The sequence below is a fragment of the Protopterus annectens genome, chromosome 9.part0, assembly GCF_019279795.1.
Source record: "Protopterus annectens isolate FY-2018-M chromosome 9.part0, PAN1.0, whole genome shotgun sequence".
Taxonomy (NCBI): domain Eukaryota; kingdom Metazoa; phylum Chordata; order Ceratodontiformes; family Protopteridae; genus Protopterus; species Protopterus annectens.
In genome coordinates, this window is record NC_056743.1 from 470629093 (window position 1) to 470646128 (window position 17036).

Below are 17036 nucleotides of genomic sequence, written 5' to 3' on the forward strand. Positions count from 1 at the left end.
ATGATGAGATTGCGGCAGGGAGCAAGGAAGTCCAAAATCTCCAGGTCCTGAGGTTCTTGATGCCTGTGGCATAAAGCTGTACAAGTTACTGAAGATGGATGCATTCCTTGCGTTTCTTACATCATGTTACATACATAAGTTTGACTTGCACCCTCTGAGGAGGGTTGGGCCTTGCACTAGCACCTATCCCGTTAGTTAACTGGCACCACTACAGCCTGTTGCCATAGTGCTTTAGGTCAGAAATGTATCAACATGATAACTTTTTTTTTTTTTTTTATATATAAACATTATCAGTCCCGGTTTGCATAAGCCTGGTCCTGTGGAAATTGAGATTTTAATTTTACTTGTGACAGCAGTTAGCTCGCCTGTAGTTGTAGAAGAGCTGTCTTCCCCTTGCCTCTATAGCACTCTGTATTTATTTATCCACTGTACAGTTTATTATTTTTGGCTCCTGTCCAGCTGACTTGGTACTTATCAACTAATCTCCCATGGCTCCTTGCTCTGCCTTGATACAGCCTGATGTGACTTGTGAGTTTAAAATGATACTACTCCTTGGATGAGGCAGTCATTGGTGGCCAAGGAATGGAGCACAGAGTGGATCCATCCCATATGCTGCCATGGGTCTTTTCTGTGACATTCTAAAGTAGGCTGGGAGAGCTGTGAAATTTGGCCTTTTAAGTTCATACCTACACTGGGCCATAGGGCAGCTATGCCTCGGAGTACCCTCTTTATCACACACCCTCTCCCAGGATAGAAATGCACATCTTCCTTGCCAGGTACATTGTGCCCGAGCTGCTAAAGGAACTGTGGTCACTAATCAGCACTTCATTGCTCTATGCCAGTGGGCTAGCTGCGTAATTTGAAGTTTTCTTTAAACTTTTCTGCAAGCACATCTGCTGTATCCTACTGTGGGTGTCAGCAAGTAAAGGAGAGTATTATTGCTGAAACTGATTTCATCCTCAAGTCTTGGTGAGTACCTTCGTGAGGTGGACCCTGTTTTTTCACAAAATCTCACCAGGACGGCACTGATATATAGACTGTATTTATATAACATATGTCATGGACAGAAGTAGGTTAAAAATTAAAAAAGATAGCCGGGTGCATGAGGCCCAGGATAAAAAAGTGCCCAATCCTGGTAGGTACACTGGTGCCAGTTTTGGAAAAGATGACAGTGTAGAATCCTCTAAGTACAGAAACATTCCAACAATGGGGCCAGGCCAGGCCCAAGGAGAGGATGGACCCCCTGTTGTAGAAGGAAGTATTAGTCCACAAAAATCACAAAAACTTGTAGGCCAAAAAAAGCCATAAAGACAATAAAGTGGACTGTTGAGGATAAGAAAGAAATTGTGTATTGTTACTATTATGCAAAAAGACCAGAATTTCCAGACATAAGATATACAAAACGATTGAGAGAAATTAGACGAAAGAAAAATACTTCCACAAGAAAATCTGTCAGAAGCTTCAAATAAAAAATTGCATTCATCAATACAACAGATTTGTGAAAAACAGTTTCTAGATCAAGAAACTTTGATCTGTTTGGAAAAAGAAGCATCTGAGGAAGTGTGAAAATATAACAACAAAACCAAGAGATTTTTGAAAAGTATAAAAAAGAAATATGGACATGGGAAAGAAAGAGAGATTTGATATGGTGCAATATTTATGCAAAGGAGAAAGCCAAATTAATCAATATAAAGAAGGCAGCCCCAAAGGCATTTGAAGAAAAATACAGGCAGAGGCTTCCAGATATGGAAAATTTCATAATAAAAGGAATAATATCACAGAGAGGGAATGTAGAAAAGAAGATTAGTAAAGTAGAAGTTGAAGTTACGGAGTACCTGCGAAGTGAAGGATTTGAAGAAGAAGATGCAACACAGGTTACATTACAGCATGATGGAGCGAGTCCCCAAAGTGAGGAGAAGCAGGAGGATCAGGAGACGTCTGAAGAAGAAATATATACATGGGAAAGAAAAAGGGATTTAATATTAAATTATACACGGAAATTGATGCCAACAGAGTTTATAGTCATTTAGCAATTATGGCAGTAGAACCAAAGTAATTTGGAACAAATGATCATTTGTGTTAAATAGTCACTGGGGAACTGTAAAAAGGGGAAGAATCTAAGCATGGCATGGATTGACTACAAAAAAAAAGCATTTGATAGTATCCCACATTCATGGAAAAATAGTGCTTAAAAGTATATAAGATGCTGCCTGCACTGATCGACTATATTACAGTGACCATGAAACAGTGGCAGACCACTTTGCAATTAAACCATGATTATAGGTTCGTAGGTAGGTACTAGGCTATCTGCCCAAAGGCGTTTACAAGCCTAGCCGGAATGTGTTGGTTTTCGCCACCCCCTTAGATTGGCTAGTTCCCTGTGCCTCTGTCCAGCAGAGCCATTGAAGTGATCCCTGGGGTAAACTTTCTGTTTACCATCCATTCGTCAAGGTTTCTCTTGAAGGGGGTTAGTGAGGAGCTCTGCCTAATGTAGATTGGAATCTTGTTCCAGAGCATGGGAAGTCTCTGGGACAAGAATCTATCCCTCCAGCACGTCCTATTTATTGTTGTGGTGAGGTTGAGATCCCTGGAGCGTGTGGCTCGAGGGGATATGGTTTTCTTTAGGTGGAGCATGTCCATCAATTCTGGGTTGCACATGGCCTTGTATGTCAGGCAGAGATCACCTCTGAGTAGGCGGTATGCAACCGAGTACAACTGGAGTTTCTTCAGTCGAGCTGCATAGGACATCTGCTTGAGGCCAGTGATCCTCGTGGTGAGGTACTTCTGTGGTCTTTCCAGTTATTGCAGGTGTCTTGCAAGATGCATCCCAAATGGGGCATTGTACTCTGATGGGTCTGATGAGTGATGTGTAGAGGAGCCCAATGACCTCTTTCGATCTGGATGCAAACCCTTTTGTGATTAGATGGGCCACATAGAAGGATTTTCTAAGCACTTTGGCAATGTGATTATCAAAGGAGAGGTTACTGTCTGCTTGGGCCCCCAGATCCCTTATTACATCTTCTGTATTTAGGGGGCTACCACCTATGTGGTAGTTTGTGGGTACTTTGTTTTTTTCAAAGGGGATGACTATGCACTTTTTGGCATTTAGCATGAGACCATGGTTTTGACAGCAGGTGTCTGTCTCAGTGAGACCCTTTTGGAGGATGTCTGTGTCAGCCAGAGAGTCAATTACAGCCCCTAGTTTGCAGTCATCTGCGAACTTGGTCAGCCATAGTCCTCCTGTGCTTGCCTGTACCTCTGAGAAATATATGCCGAACAGGAGGGGTCCTAGGACTGAGCCCTAGGGAATGCCACTTGTAACCGGGTTTAGAGTCAGACCTAGCTCCTGCAACTCTTACCATATGGGGTTCTGTCCTTGAGCCATTTGGCAACCCATCTCGTGACGTACAGGTTTATGTTCAGGCTGGTGAGCTCGTCTATAATACCTGAGTGGGGAATGGTGTCGGATGCCTTTGTGAGGTCTAGGTAGGCTGTGTGGACCACCTTCCCTCGTCTATAGCCTTGGTAACTGTCTCAAAGAAGTCCACCAGGTTTAGGAGGCATGATCTTCCCTTAACAAAGCCGAACTGGTTAGGGTCCAGTGTTTGGAGGTTTCCCAATGTCTCTGTTAATGAGATCCATGATGATGCACTCCATAGCTTTGCAGACCAAGCTAGTCAGGCTTATAGGGCGATAGTTCCCGGCGTCCGTTGTGGTTTCACCTTTGTGGAGCAGAATAACCGTTGCTGTGCGTCACTCTGTGGGCACGTAGCCTGTGGAGAGGCAGAGTTTAAACAGTGTGTTTAGGTGATGGTTTGGTTCATCTTTGAGCTCGTGTAGGACGCAGCCTGGGACACCATCCAGTCCCATTGATTCTGTGTTTTTGGCTTTGGAGAGGGCTGTTTTAACCTGAGTGTCTGTGATTTCAGGGGCACTACATTCTTCTGGTATAGTTATGGGCCCTTTTGTGGGTGAAGTTTGCACTGAACCTGTCTGCCAGGATGTTGGCTATATCAGTCGGTTCAGTGTATTTTGTGCCATTCTGCATTAACTCCAGATCTGAGAATTGCCACTTAGATTCTTGACATAGCTAAAGAATGTCTTGTGTTTATCTTTGGAGTCCATGGCAATTTTTTTTTTCGAAGCTAGCCTTGGATGATTTTATGAGGGAACGTAGTTTCTTGCTGATACAGATCAGGGATGTCTTCCCTTCTTGGGATTTTACTTTTTTCTCTACTAGTTTCCTCTGTCTATTGTATAGCTTGTTTATGGCAGGGGTCCACCAGACCTGTTTCCTTTTCTTGAAGGAGTGAGTCTTGGTTTTGTTTGGGATAGCATGATCCATGCATTCTTGTAGATGATAAAGGACAAACTATTATCCCAGGGATAAAAATTCAAAGGGGGATGTTCCAGGGTGACTCTCCGTCACCGCTGCTATTCTGCCTTGCCTTTAACCCATTATGCTGTCTACTTAACAGCTTAGGCCATGGCTATAATGTGTCTCCTAGAAAACAACAAAGTGTAAAGACTTCTCATCTTCTCTTTGTTGATTATTTAAAACTGTATAGCTTATCAGTTGAGAAACAGAAAGCACAACTGCAAGTTGTCAAAACTTTTTCAGATCATATAAGAATGTCATTTGTTCTTGATAAATGTGCAAAAGAACCTTTAAAGCTGGAAAACTGCAGCACCAGGAAAACATCCGTTTGGGACAAGAATGTGATATAAAAGAACGTGAGCAAGAGGGAGTGTATAAATATTTGGGAATTGATGAAGGGTCAACAATAAAACATGAACAAATGTGAATAAAACTTGTAAGGAATACTTGAGAAGACTTAAATTTAATCCTTATAACAGCATTGACACCTAGGAACAAAATCCAGGCTATAACCCAAACTTGCTTTTCCTGTCCTAACTTACAGTTTTTGAGTGATTGACTGGCCCCAAAACGTGTTGGATAGATTAGACAGGAAAACAAGAAGGATGCTTTATGCTCACCAAATGATTTATAAAACTCAATGCATACCAAGATAATATATTCCACGTTCCGAAGGAGGGATGGGCCTCCTTGAAATTGATTACATGTATAGATCTGCAGTCATGGGACTCCACACATCTGCTGTCCTCACAAGACCCAAACATAGTGAAAGTTTTGAAACATGAGGAGAATAAATCTAAGATGACTTCTCTGCTTAATCTAGCAGAAGCGTATCACCATCAAGCAGGAATTGGAAATAAAACCAGAAGTAGATAAAAATCAGGCAGCAACTGAATATGCCAAAAAAACGAAAGAATATAAGGTGAAGGACCAGATGAGAAGGCAAGAAATGTGGGAAATGCATAAATATAGTTGCAAGTGTAGAAAACTTCTGGAAGAACCTCATGTTGATCAGGAACAAACACAGGAATGGTTCAAGAGAGGCAAATTCAAACCAAGATTTATATTGGCGGCCCAGGATAGTGGGTTATTTACCCGCTAGTTTACAAAGTCTATTAAACATGTGGGAGAAACCGAGAAATGTAGGTTTTGTAAAACTGAATTGGAAACCGTAGCACATCTCGTTGGTGGTTGTGACATAGTAATGGCAGAAGGACTGTATACTGAAAGGCGTAATAATGTGGCAAGACTGTTGCACTGGGGATTGTACGAACATTATGGCACTGAACTGGCTGAAAAACACTGGAAACATGAGCCACAAAGCATCATATAAAATGATGAAGTACATCACATGGGATCACCCATTACCAACAGTTCAAACGATAGATGCTAGAAAACTGGATATAGTTGTCCATGAAAAGAAGACAAAAGTAGCATTGATCACTGAAATCACCACACCTAGTGACTACAGTGTCTTGCATACAAAGCGAGACAAAGTCATAAAATATCAGTGTCTGCAGGCAGAAATGAGAGCAATGTGGAAGAAAGATACCCAGACATTTCCAGTAGTAGTAGTAGGTGCAACAGGTCTTATAAAAAATAATCTGCAGTCATATTTAGATACGTTACCAATACATGTAGCTCCATACGAATTGCCGAAGGAGTCATTACTGGGCACATTGCAGGTGCTGTAAAGAGCACTTTTGGCTGACATCAAAGATTGAAACAATACCAATTTCATGAACTTTAATCGTATTTTGATTTAGGAGAGGGGTCCATTCCCATCATGGTATTAGAAACACAAAAGATTTGGAGAAATTGCAAACAGGTTGATCATGTCATTGTTGAAATATCATGTTTCTTTCGCACTTTTTTTTTTCTTCTTCAAAAATCTTTATTATATTTGAGTAAAGCACAAATAACACCAATAAAGACATTTGTCAGCAGTGAAAATGGCAACATTAACTAGTGGTTCCTAATACATGCAAACACTTTTTTTTCTTATTTTTCATTTTCTGAAGCAGTTAAAATACTTGGTTATTATTTTCAACATCCGAGACCACATTGAATTCATATATCTAAAATGTTTGCTAAGAAAACTGATTAGTTTCTCTGTGTTATTTAATCCTTACTTTATCACTAGGGTAATTTTTGAATGCTAAATACTAACTTTTTTGTTCTCTTGTATATCTTTTTAATTTTGTGACTCAAGAGTTTTTTTATGGTACCTGTGTATTGCATTAATGTGCTTATGAAAGAGGAAGACTGATGTTTTTCATACTACTGCATTGTTTGATGACAGAGTTGGTCTTCAGGAGGTTGCCATATACATTTTTGGGGATAAGTTTGATCTGTTCTGCATATAAATGCTTCAGTAAGATTTGCTAGGTTATTAAATGGATTTTTTTTTGTATACAGGAAAAGGCCCTGATTGCTGCCCAGCTGGATAACGCTATAGAAAAGGAGTTGCTGGAGAGACTGAAAGAAGGAACGGTAAGCTTACCAATCTTTAGGAATGCATACATTAAAAGAGAGCAAGTGCTACAGCTGAATACAATTAACTTGTAATGTGGGACAAGATTTTCGGTTAAAAACATCAGGGTTCTTTGTACAGGGTGCCTTGTTGTGAGTATGTGCTGAGAATTTTTATCAGTTTAAGGGCCTTGTATGTACAGCTGGTTAGACAGTTGATTTATCAACAGTTGTCAGTCTGAAGGACTGCTAGCAGTTAACAACATAAATACCAAAAAAGAATAAACTGTTCTTGAAATCCAGCTTGTCCAGTTATTCTAATAATTCATTCACTTTGACTTGCCCTTGCATGGATCTCCTCACTGAGTGTGATTTTCCTAGGAATTTTTCTTCTCTGTAGTAAGTATCCTTGGCTCCTTGTCCCAAGATTTTCATTGTTACAGCTTGGACTGAGGAACCAAACACTAGTTACATTTGTTGTACATTTTGCTGCAGATTAATGACGGATGTTTCTGCTCACTCGCTGTGTGTTTACTAAGTCTCACTCCCACAAAGACTTCCTTCTGCACTACCACCACCATCCTGACTGTTATTGTCCTAGGGGCCTGTATCTGATCATTGACAGGCTTGCCAATTGGTGCACTACCACCACCATCCTGACTGTTATTGTCCTAGGGGCCTGTATCTGATCATTGACAGGCTTGCCAATTGGTGCACTACCACCACCATCCTGACTGTTATTGTCCTAGGGGCCTGTATCTGATCATTGACAAGCTTGCCTATTGGATGTTGAATCATTCTCGTCCCAACAAGTCCCATAGCCACTGACATTCTCAGACTCCGTTCATTATGTTAAGAAATGAAGGGAGTAAGCTGTGGTTATTGTCACTGTAGTGACATCACAAACAGTATACACATTTTTAATGCAGAATTTTTTTTGGAAGAACACTGCTGCTCATCTTATAGTAAGGCTTTGCGTGCTGATGTAACTGGACTTGTTCATGAGTAGATGTGATGGATATTAATTACTATAACATTTGATGAAACCATTTTCTACATACAAATAGTAAACAGTACTAGGATGCATCCCTAAATACACTTCCTTCCAAAAGAGCTTTTGAATAGTAATATACTTGATGTATGAGCTGTTTGTCTACTGGTTCAGCAAGTTACTTTGAAGGTAGTCTTTCAGGGCATGTTATATTTAAGTAATCATTCCTATGTGGAGATTAACTTCTGCTACACCTGAACTGATTGTAATTTTTTTCTGCAAAGGTATGAGTGCACTGTCAGTCAACTTTGGGATATAAGCACACTGTGTCTATGCCTTTATGTCTCACAATGAAATAAATTGCCTCTGGGATTATGCATATTTTCTGTGTGTGTTGGAGGTGTTGTTCCATGACCCGTGACCTACCCAGCAAAGATGACCAGTGTGTGCCTGGGCTGTGGGAGACATATTCTTGTAAAGTACTACCTCTTTCCATGTTTTGCTTAGAACACCACCATCAGATCTTGTCCATTAGACACTTTTCTCCTTAATATGAAATTTTCCTGTGGATGTTCTTGACAATAAAAAGCATTTTTTCCTGATTCCTTTTTTCCCTCCATACATGCTGGCCATCAGCCCCATCCACTAGTTCTTGAGTCCATTGACATTCAGTGCAGAGCTCAATTTCTTCATTGAGGAATAGACTGCCAGTAGGAGCTGTCATCTAGACAGCTATGGAGGAGTACTTCCCCAGCCAGTCTCCAGTCTTCTGTGTGCTACTGAATGAGGGTGTCTTTCTTCCAGCAGCTTGAAGGTCTTCCCATACCAGGGTTGTACACTTTTGATTTACAGGTACTAATTGTCCCCAGGCCAGGGTACTACACATCTCTCTTCCCTGCTTAGCATACCTGGTAGATGTGTAAACATTTGTACCACAGCAAGGACCCCCGATATTCCCAACTGTACTTGTGCATTCCCACACACATACATGCAGAGAGAGCTACCATCATAATCCTGGAAGCACCAGGGTCACATACTAGTTCTGGCTGTGTCCTGATCACGTGCAGGTTTGAGCTCACTGATGGTGAACAGCCAACTGGACCACTGCTGCCTTTCTGAGGAATACTTGAGCTAGCATTAGGTATGCAAGTCCAGCTTCTTTTGCTTACTGATTTAGTTCTTTCCATCTGGGTCACAGTCAGCACCTGATGCTTGTAAGTCATAGACTCAGGCTTTAAACATAAAAACGTCTGGCTGTACAAAAGGTGCCTTGCACTCCCCCAGCTAGAGGTTCAGGTAAGGATCCCAAGCACATAAAAGACTATTCTGCAGGCAGCGAACCACTGGCCATTGCAACACTACCAGTCTTGTAATGGCCTAAGGCTTCTGACTCTAGATGAGGAGCAGAGTGGTCTGCCACCTGTCCTGTTGGCTGTTTGTACTGCATCCCTACCTGTCTGTACCTCTTTAAAGACAAGGTCACACCTAGTATTTTCTGGGGATCACAGGCAGACACCAGTCCCCTTTCTACAATGGCGACCACTATTCTTCAGATATCCCTGCTTTTGTCATTCAAAAATCAGCTTGTTCAGGAAAAGGGCCAAGGGTTACATTAGTTTGTAAAAAGCAGTGGTCTCGTGGACCACTGGCAGTATGTCTAGTGGGGCAGGTTGTCAGTCTCAAGAATGTCCCTTTCACAGATGCCTGACCCAGCCCCTGTTTTTTGGACTAAAGTTACTTTATTAAAGAGCAGATTGCAAAGTGCACTTTTGTTTTATTTAATTATTGTATTTATTTATTTGTAGCTGCACAGTGTCACTGGAGGCAAGGCTTTTACTTACTAATGCTGAAAATACCAAGCAGATTGGCAGTAACGCCACTCATACATAGCATATCCTGACAAATGTAGCTCCAGTTTTAATGCCCCCCCCCCGTAACCCCTCAGGACGTACCATTAAGCATAACTCCCCCAACTGTCACTGGGAGCAGGTTCTGAATGCACTCTCTAAAACCTGGATCACTGCATTAGTTGGCCCCAGTAATGTCCCAGGATGCCTGTTTAATAGGATGAAACATGACCTGTCTAGTACACTAGAGTCACTCCTCTGCCGTAGATTCCTGACAGGCTTTGTGCCAAGCAAGTGGAGGACCTGTTATTCCTCCGCACAAAGGGTCCATCTGAAGACCTAGGCATCTACAGACCCATAAGTTTCGCAGGTCTTTTATGCAAAGTCATGGAAAGAATTATCATGGAATTGATAAACTATGACATGGGAAACCTAAAGACATTGGATCCATCCCAGTTCGGTTTCATTAAGGGCAGGTCATGTTTACTTAACCTGGTGGATTTCTTTGAAAAGGTCACTAAAGCCATGGATGAGGACAAAATAGTGCACTCTACCCACTAGCCGAAGCATTTGACACACCACCTCATTCAGACATTGTATATAAACTCACAAAATTGGGCATAAACCCATGTCTCCAAGTGGATAGCTAGCTGTCTCACAGATAGCCTGCCCTATCCTAACTTCTTGGGTCCTACTTCCACACAGAGACCAGCCACTAGTGAAGTCCCTCAGGGTTTGGTGCTGAGGTGTCTCCATTTTGGCATCTACTTCTCTGAAGTCCAGGCCAATGTCAGGGGTCTGTGACTGACTACGTTTGCAGATGCCAGAACCATGGTGTAAAACTCAATGCAGGGAAATGCATGAGGGTGCCCTTTGGAAAGACAGACACTCCACTAAATTACCGCATTGATAATAGTCCTAACAGTAGACCCGGGTCTGTATCACCAAATCGAAACGTGACATATCTGAACACGTAATCATCGACACATTAACATTGTACAACGAAAACTACGAATGGCCACTTGCTGAGCCGACCAAAACCCAAACACACTGTTAGACCCTACGAAAGAGGGGGGCTTTGGCTCCCATGCCCCCTAACTAAATATACCAACTCCAAGATCGCTCTACAGTGGAGAAAAGGGCAAGTTCCCGACCACGGCCAATCAGTTTTTCCCCTGGGAAAAAAAAATTCGCTGATGTGGCCGTTCGTACTTTTTGTAGTTCGATCATTATGTGTCGATGTGGAGGTGTTCGGGTATATCGTGTTTCGGTTTGCTGATGCAGACCCGTAGACCCAGTAGTCCTGAATTTGAGAACATGTGTACACAGTAATTTGGCCTTTCGTCATCCTGTATCTACAGTGGTAAGAAAATCATTCTGTGGTGCACAACCTAGCAGGGGTATAGCATCTAGGTCCAAGGATGTCCTCATCAGACCAGTACAACTCACACTTCGTGTACATGTGACCAGGCATTTGGAACAACTGGGGCATCCACAGAAGTTCCTCACAAAACTAATATAGGGCATGATCAACATGTCCTACACAGACCACCCCAAATCCCTGTCCCTGTAGTCCGTCTCCTACAGACTGCTGCAAAGCAATCTATGCCTGGCCTGCAAAACATTTTTTCCCGCTCTGTTGGACGTGCTGCACATCTGCTAAACATGTAGTATTAGAAATATCCAGCTGAGGGACTTAAACCTTGTGTACAATATAGGTAGGACATGTTGGAGGAACAGGTATTTCTCTCTGAGACTAAACCTCCTCTGAAACAGGTTTCCCATCCACGTGAAGCAGTTACTCACCAATGAAATTCATGTGAAACTTGGACCACTGGATGGCGAATTAGAAATTAACTTCCCTGGCATGCCACTTAAGCCTCTTATGGATAGAGGCAGCCTGTAAATGTTTGACCACCCATTGTCCTAGCCTTAAAATTATCCAGGGGTATTAAATCATGTCAGATACATTTGGAAAAGCATGGCCAAGCTTAAAAAGGCCCTCAGGACTGTTTGCCTAGTAATCACCTATGATACTATTACTCTAATCCAAAATGGACCCATTGTAGTTATAGGCATAGAGTAAAATAGTGCTAAGAGAGAAGGAAGATTGGCATTTCAAAATACTTGAGTAAATAACAGTTAACAAACTGAGTATGGCGGTAGGAAAGTTCACAACAATAATGAAAAAAAACATGTTTTTTTTTTAAACACACAGCATAGGAAATGAGGATTTCCTTTATCAGTGCAGTGATATGACACTAATTCTAAAACCATGCACAGTGTCCCGATATGTGTAGCTCTGAGCCATAGTCTAGTTACAGGGAGTATTACATTTGATGGTGTGTACTGATCTTGCTGTTTACAGGGGAACGGGGTAGCAAGATAAGAAGAAAGGAGATGGTATACAGGATGTCACTGTAGTGGGTTAGATGACTGTAGTGGGTTAGATGACAGTGATAGGTATGCAGGGGGGGTTGCATTATTACAGGTTATTGAATGATTGGAACAGGTGCACGTGGCTACTGTTCCTTGGTAAATAAGTACTTTCCCCCTTAATTTGCTGTATACCCATGTTGTTACAAATTTAATTTGGAAGTGAGTCTGAGGTTGTTGTTTCGACTGAGGATGCATAATTGGCAGATTTAAAGGATGCAGCGACTACAACAGTGCTATTGGCCTGTGATCTTAGTTGATAAAGTGCTATTTTGATAGTGTATCTGCAGCTTAGGGAATGAGTGTGGTTATAAAGGGTTTTTGTTTGAGACACAGAAGAAAGTAGATCAGTGTGTTCATTTACAGGGAACTCATTTAAGAGTTATGTTGTGGTAATCAGTTTTGGGATTTAAAGTATGTTTGTTTTGTAAGGTGTTGGACATTGAATGGGCAGAATCTGTGTTGTTTGGACCATAAATGAGCCTCTGGGCAGTATATTGGTTTGTACTCTATTCACAAGAAATTGGAGAAAAAGTATAAAAAAAAACACTTAGATAAAAAAACACATAGATGAGCAGTTATTTCATTCTTCCAGTGCAAAATACAGTAGGAATACCCTTGCTAATTGTTAGCCCATTTACAGAAAACAGTTTAGGAAGGAAAGGTTTAAGTAAAGGAGGACCTTTGAAATGAGTGAATAGAGAAGAATTTCGCTCGGGCAGAATTGCAGGGTTAGGGGTACGAGGAAATGTTTTTTCCCCTATCCAGCAAGGGCCCTTCCTTATATTGACTATGTATTGACCATACCGTCCCCTCCTCATAGCAGGGGAACTTGATCACTTAAAAGAACAATGTTTAAACCTGTCCAAAGAACTGGTGTGTAAGAGAGGTGATTTTATCCTGTGTCAGAATAGAATTCGAAGTCCTTCTCCATTTTCATGCAGGCCACTGCAGCTTCAAAGCCAGGTTTAACTAGCACTGCTAATCTTGGAGCAACTGCTTTGAAAGTAGGAGCCATAGAAAGGGTGTCTTCATGAAAATATGGAAAATAGGTCTGCTCTGAGCTTTTCCATGTACCCAAAACAGATGGCCTTTGAAGAGCTATCCTGGATTTCTTCATTGTAAGCAAAGTTGTCATAGTAAAGGAGCTCAGAATGTTAATTTTACAGAATGTTTCCTTCCCTACTTCTAGAGGATGCTGGCCTTGGACATGACCACTTTCACATCCTGTCCACAAGGAGCACAGGCCAGTTCCTAATATTTATACCAAGGAGGTAGCAGTAACAGTTTACATCCTTACTAAATATGCTTTTCTACTGCTTCTGTATTCCCCGTTCTGAAGGAGGTATGGGCCTCCTCAAATTGATTATATGTATGGGTTTGCAGTCATAGGGCTATAAATGTATCTGCTGACCTCATAGTGAAAGTTTTAAAACATGAGAATAAGTCTAAGATGACTTCCCTGCTTAGTTTAGCAGAAGCATATTGGTGTCAAGCAGGAATGGAAATCAAACCAGAAGTAGTTGGGCAGCAAATGAATGTGCCAAGAAATGAAAGAATATAAGGTGAAGGATCAGATGAAAAGGCAAAAAATGTGGAAAATGCATAAGTACAGTTGCAGGTACAGAAAACTCCTGGAACAACTTTGTCAATCAGGATTTAACACAGGAGTGGTTAAGATAAGGTGAATTTATGTCAAAGGACAAAAAGTTAATGTTGGAGGCCCAGGATATTCGACTACGTACTCCTTGGTTTATAAAGCACATTGAACATGTCTGAGAAATAGACAAATGCAGATTTTGTAAAACAGAAATGTCACACATCTTGTTGCTGGGTGTGATACACTAATGGCAGAAGGCCTGTATACTGAAAGGCGTAATAATGCGGCGAGACTATTGCATTGGGGATTGTGCAAATATTATAATATTGAAGTAGCTGAGAAGCATTTGAAACATGAGCCACAAAGCATTATAGAAAATAGCAAAGTTTATATCACAAAGTTTATATCACATGGGATCACCCATTATTAACAGTTCAAAAAATAGATGCAAGATAACCAGATATAGTAGTTCATGAAAAGAAGACAAAAGTAGAATTGATCACTGAAATTCCTTCACCCAGTTATTACTATGTCTAACATAGCGAGAGGCACAAAAGTCATAAAATAACAGATTTTGCAGGCAGAGACTAGGGCAATGTGGAATAAGGATACCCAAAACAGTTCCAGTAGTAGTAGGAGCAATGGATCTTGTAAAAAGAATTTAGCAGCCTTATTTAGATGTGCTAATGTTACATGTAACTCTGTATGAATTGCAGAAAGAGTCTGTTCGAGGCACATTGCGGATGCTGAAAAACACACTTTTGGCTAACATCAAAGACTGAAACAATACTAACCTTGTGAACTTTAATCACACTTTGACTTTAAGAATAGGGTCCACTACTCTGTTAGTATTAGAAACCAAGTAGACTTGGAGAAATTAAATTACTTATAAGATTATTCATCAAATGCTCCACCAGCTGTGTGGAGAGAAAAGTAAATTTAACAATACTTAGGAGAATCTGTATTTATCTTTGTCTGGATAAGTGCCACCATCGGGTCAGATCCCAGGAGATCTTTGAAGTTCCCTTGAATACATGCACTGTACTGCCTAACCATGTTAGGAATCTCCTTCAACCTTTAGAAGTCAAGTTTTACCTTTGCCACCAGAACTAACTTTTTGGAAGTGTTACTGAATAAAAGTGTCAGCACAGCAGATTGTCTCTTACCTTAGACACTAGAAATACTTTTTGTCTGTTACCTTAGCCACTAGAAATATTTAATTCATTAGCAGATTTTTTTCTCCCACAGAAAAAAAATTCATCTATTGCATTCTTTTGTCAACTAGATGGATGGAATGGAAGATGGACATGACAAGAAAGTCTTTCCTGAAGGTACTCTGTTATGCTTCTGTCCATCCTCATCATACCCTTGCCAAAGCTACACATGGATCCAGTGGTAACAAAAAATCTATGGTGTCTGAGTAACACATGCAGCCTTTGTCTCCGAGCAGGATCTGGTTCTGTCCTTAAGGTTGCTTACTTAGTGTGGATTGGAAAGTGTTCTGCACCTGATGTAGTCTTTACAGACTGTGAACACAGCAAGTGCAGGGTAATCTGGGGTTGCCATTTGTGAGACTGCAGAGTTCTGAGACTCTGATCACAGATGCCTCAGACTCCACCAGAAGGCCTTCTGAAAACCCAAGAGAGGTAGAGAAATCAAGGTACAACCATGCACACAGATGCCAAATGGATGCCGTATTGATCTTTGCCCATAGATCAAACTGCAGGCCATGGGTTCTGAGGTTGTAACAGACAATATTGCTGTAGTATGCTACATTAGCTATGAGGAGGAACCTCTCCTTCTAGTCTTAGACTAGTCATAAGAATGAGAGACCAGACATCAGAACAGGGGCTTCAGTTACAGACCTCCTACATTTTTTCTGTACATAACACCCTGACAGATCAGCTGAGCAAGTTTGTTTTTAGCCTTTATGAATGAAGTTAGGACATCCAGAAATGCAAATCACTGACCTGCATCAATCTGCTGGGTGTGAAGAGTGTACCTCTGCCACAGGTGTAGGGAAGCGGAAGTAAAGCATCCTACAACCATCCCACTTCTTGATAGTAAATTCAGTTTATAAAGTTCATTTGCCTGTTTAAAAAAAAATGCAACTGTACTTACTGCCTCCTTGCCGAGAGATGTGGTTTGGCATGCCCTTAGAAGAGCTTACTGTGATGGATATCCACTTAGATAAAATTTTCTTGGATATTAGTCTGCCTTGTTTCTTTATTTAACATTTGTTAACTGGAAAAGTCCGACTTGGAACGAAGCCAGTTTTCAGCAGAAGCCTGTGGAGAAATGCTCCAGATGCATGTCTTTGTAACGTGGGAGGAAACCGGAGCACCCGGAGGAAACTCACACGAATGCAGGGAGGAAATGCAGACTCCACATAGAAGGCACTCCAGCTGGGAATCAAACCAGAGAACCTCTTGCTGTTAGGCAACAATGCTACTGCTGCGCCACTGTGCCGTCCTTTCATATAAAGGATATGAAAAGCTAGTCATTTTCTGTCAAGCCTTTGTTTCTGTCATGATAGTTGCATCAACTTTGTGGATCCATTAAATGTAGGCACCCTCCATCTTCTTCTGTGGTCTAGGGTAATAGAGGTGGAATTTAATAGCTTGATTTAAAACCAACTCTGAAGTCATTTTAGTCAAGAATGACTGGTTGGTTCCAGATGACCTTCCTGTGTTTATAGAAAACTGAGGATCCTGCCTGCAGTTCTGAAACTTTTGTTGCTGAGCTAATGGCTACTAAGAACAAGGTGTTCCATGATGAGCAATTACATCACAGCTAAAGTGCAGGCTGGTTCAAAAAGAGACTGAGTTAGTTTCCATATTACAAAAATTCAGATTCCTTTTAGAAACTGCTTGACAACACAGAATTCATACGGGGTTAACTTAGGCATAAGCCCTGACCAATTTTACAGAGCTGTGTCAAATAAGACAGGACTTCTGAAAAAGAAGCCGCCATAGTCACTGTCTCAAGGTGTAAGGTCAAGGTGGAGAACTTTTTTCCATTTATCTAGGTGAAACTTCTTGGTGGTGGTGGGCTTTATGGCCTGCAAGAGATGCATCACTTCTGTGAGGAAAATTGTTGTCTCAGAGTAGGATCTGGTTCTACCCTTCATATTGCTTACTTTAAGCACTTAAGATCTGTCTGGAAAAGCACTTCTTCCCCTTGCTGAGTCAGCATTGTGTGGTGTGCTAACAACTGCAGGGCTTCCTCCTTGGTCAGGATTGCCTTGATGAAAAAGAATTTATTAGCTTGAGATTTGCCTTTCCTTTGCTTGCTTTCAACAGTACACTTGAG

General features: G+C 41.3%; 1 protein-coding gene across 2 annotated transcripts in view; it reads left to right on the forward strand.

Moving 5' to 3' along the window:
• MAK16 (MAK16 homolog) overlaps positions 1-17036 on the forward strand; it is a 1440501-nt gene that overhangs the window by 1353389 nt on the left and 70076 nt on the right. For both annotated transcript variants that reach the window (XM_044083006.1, XM_044083007.1), the window contains one exon: positions 6797-6871. In XM_044083006.1, the coding sequence (XP_043938941.1) occupies positions 6797-6871 (75 nt within the window). The remainder of the gene's footprint in view (positions 1-6796; positions 6872-17036) is intronic.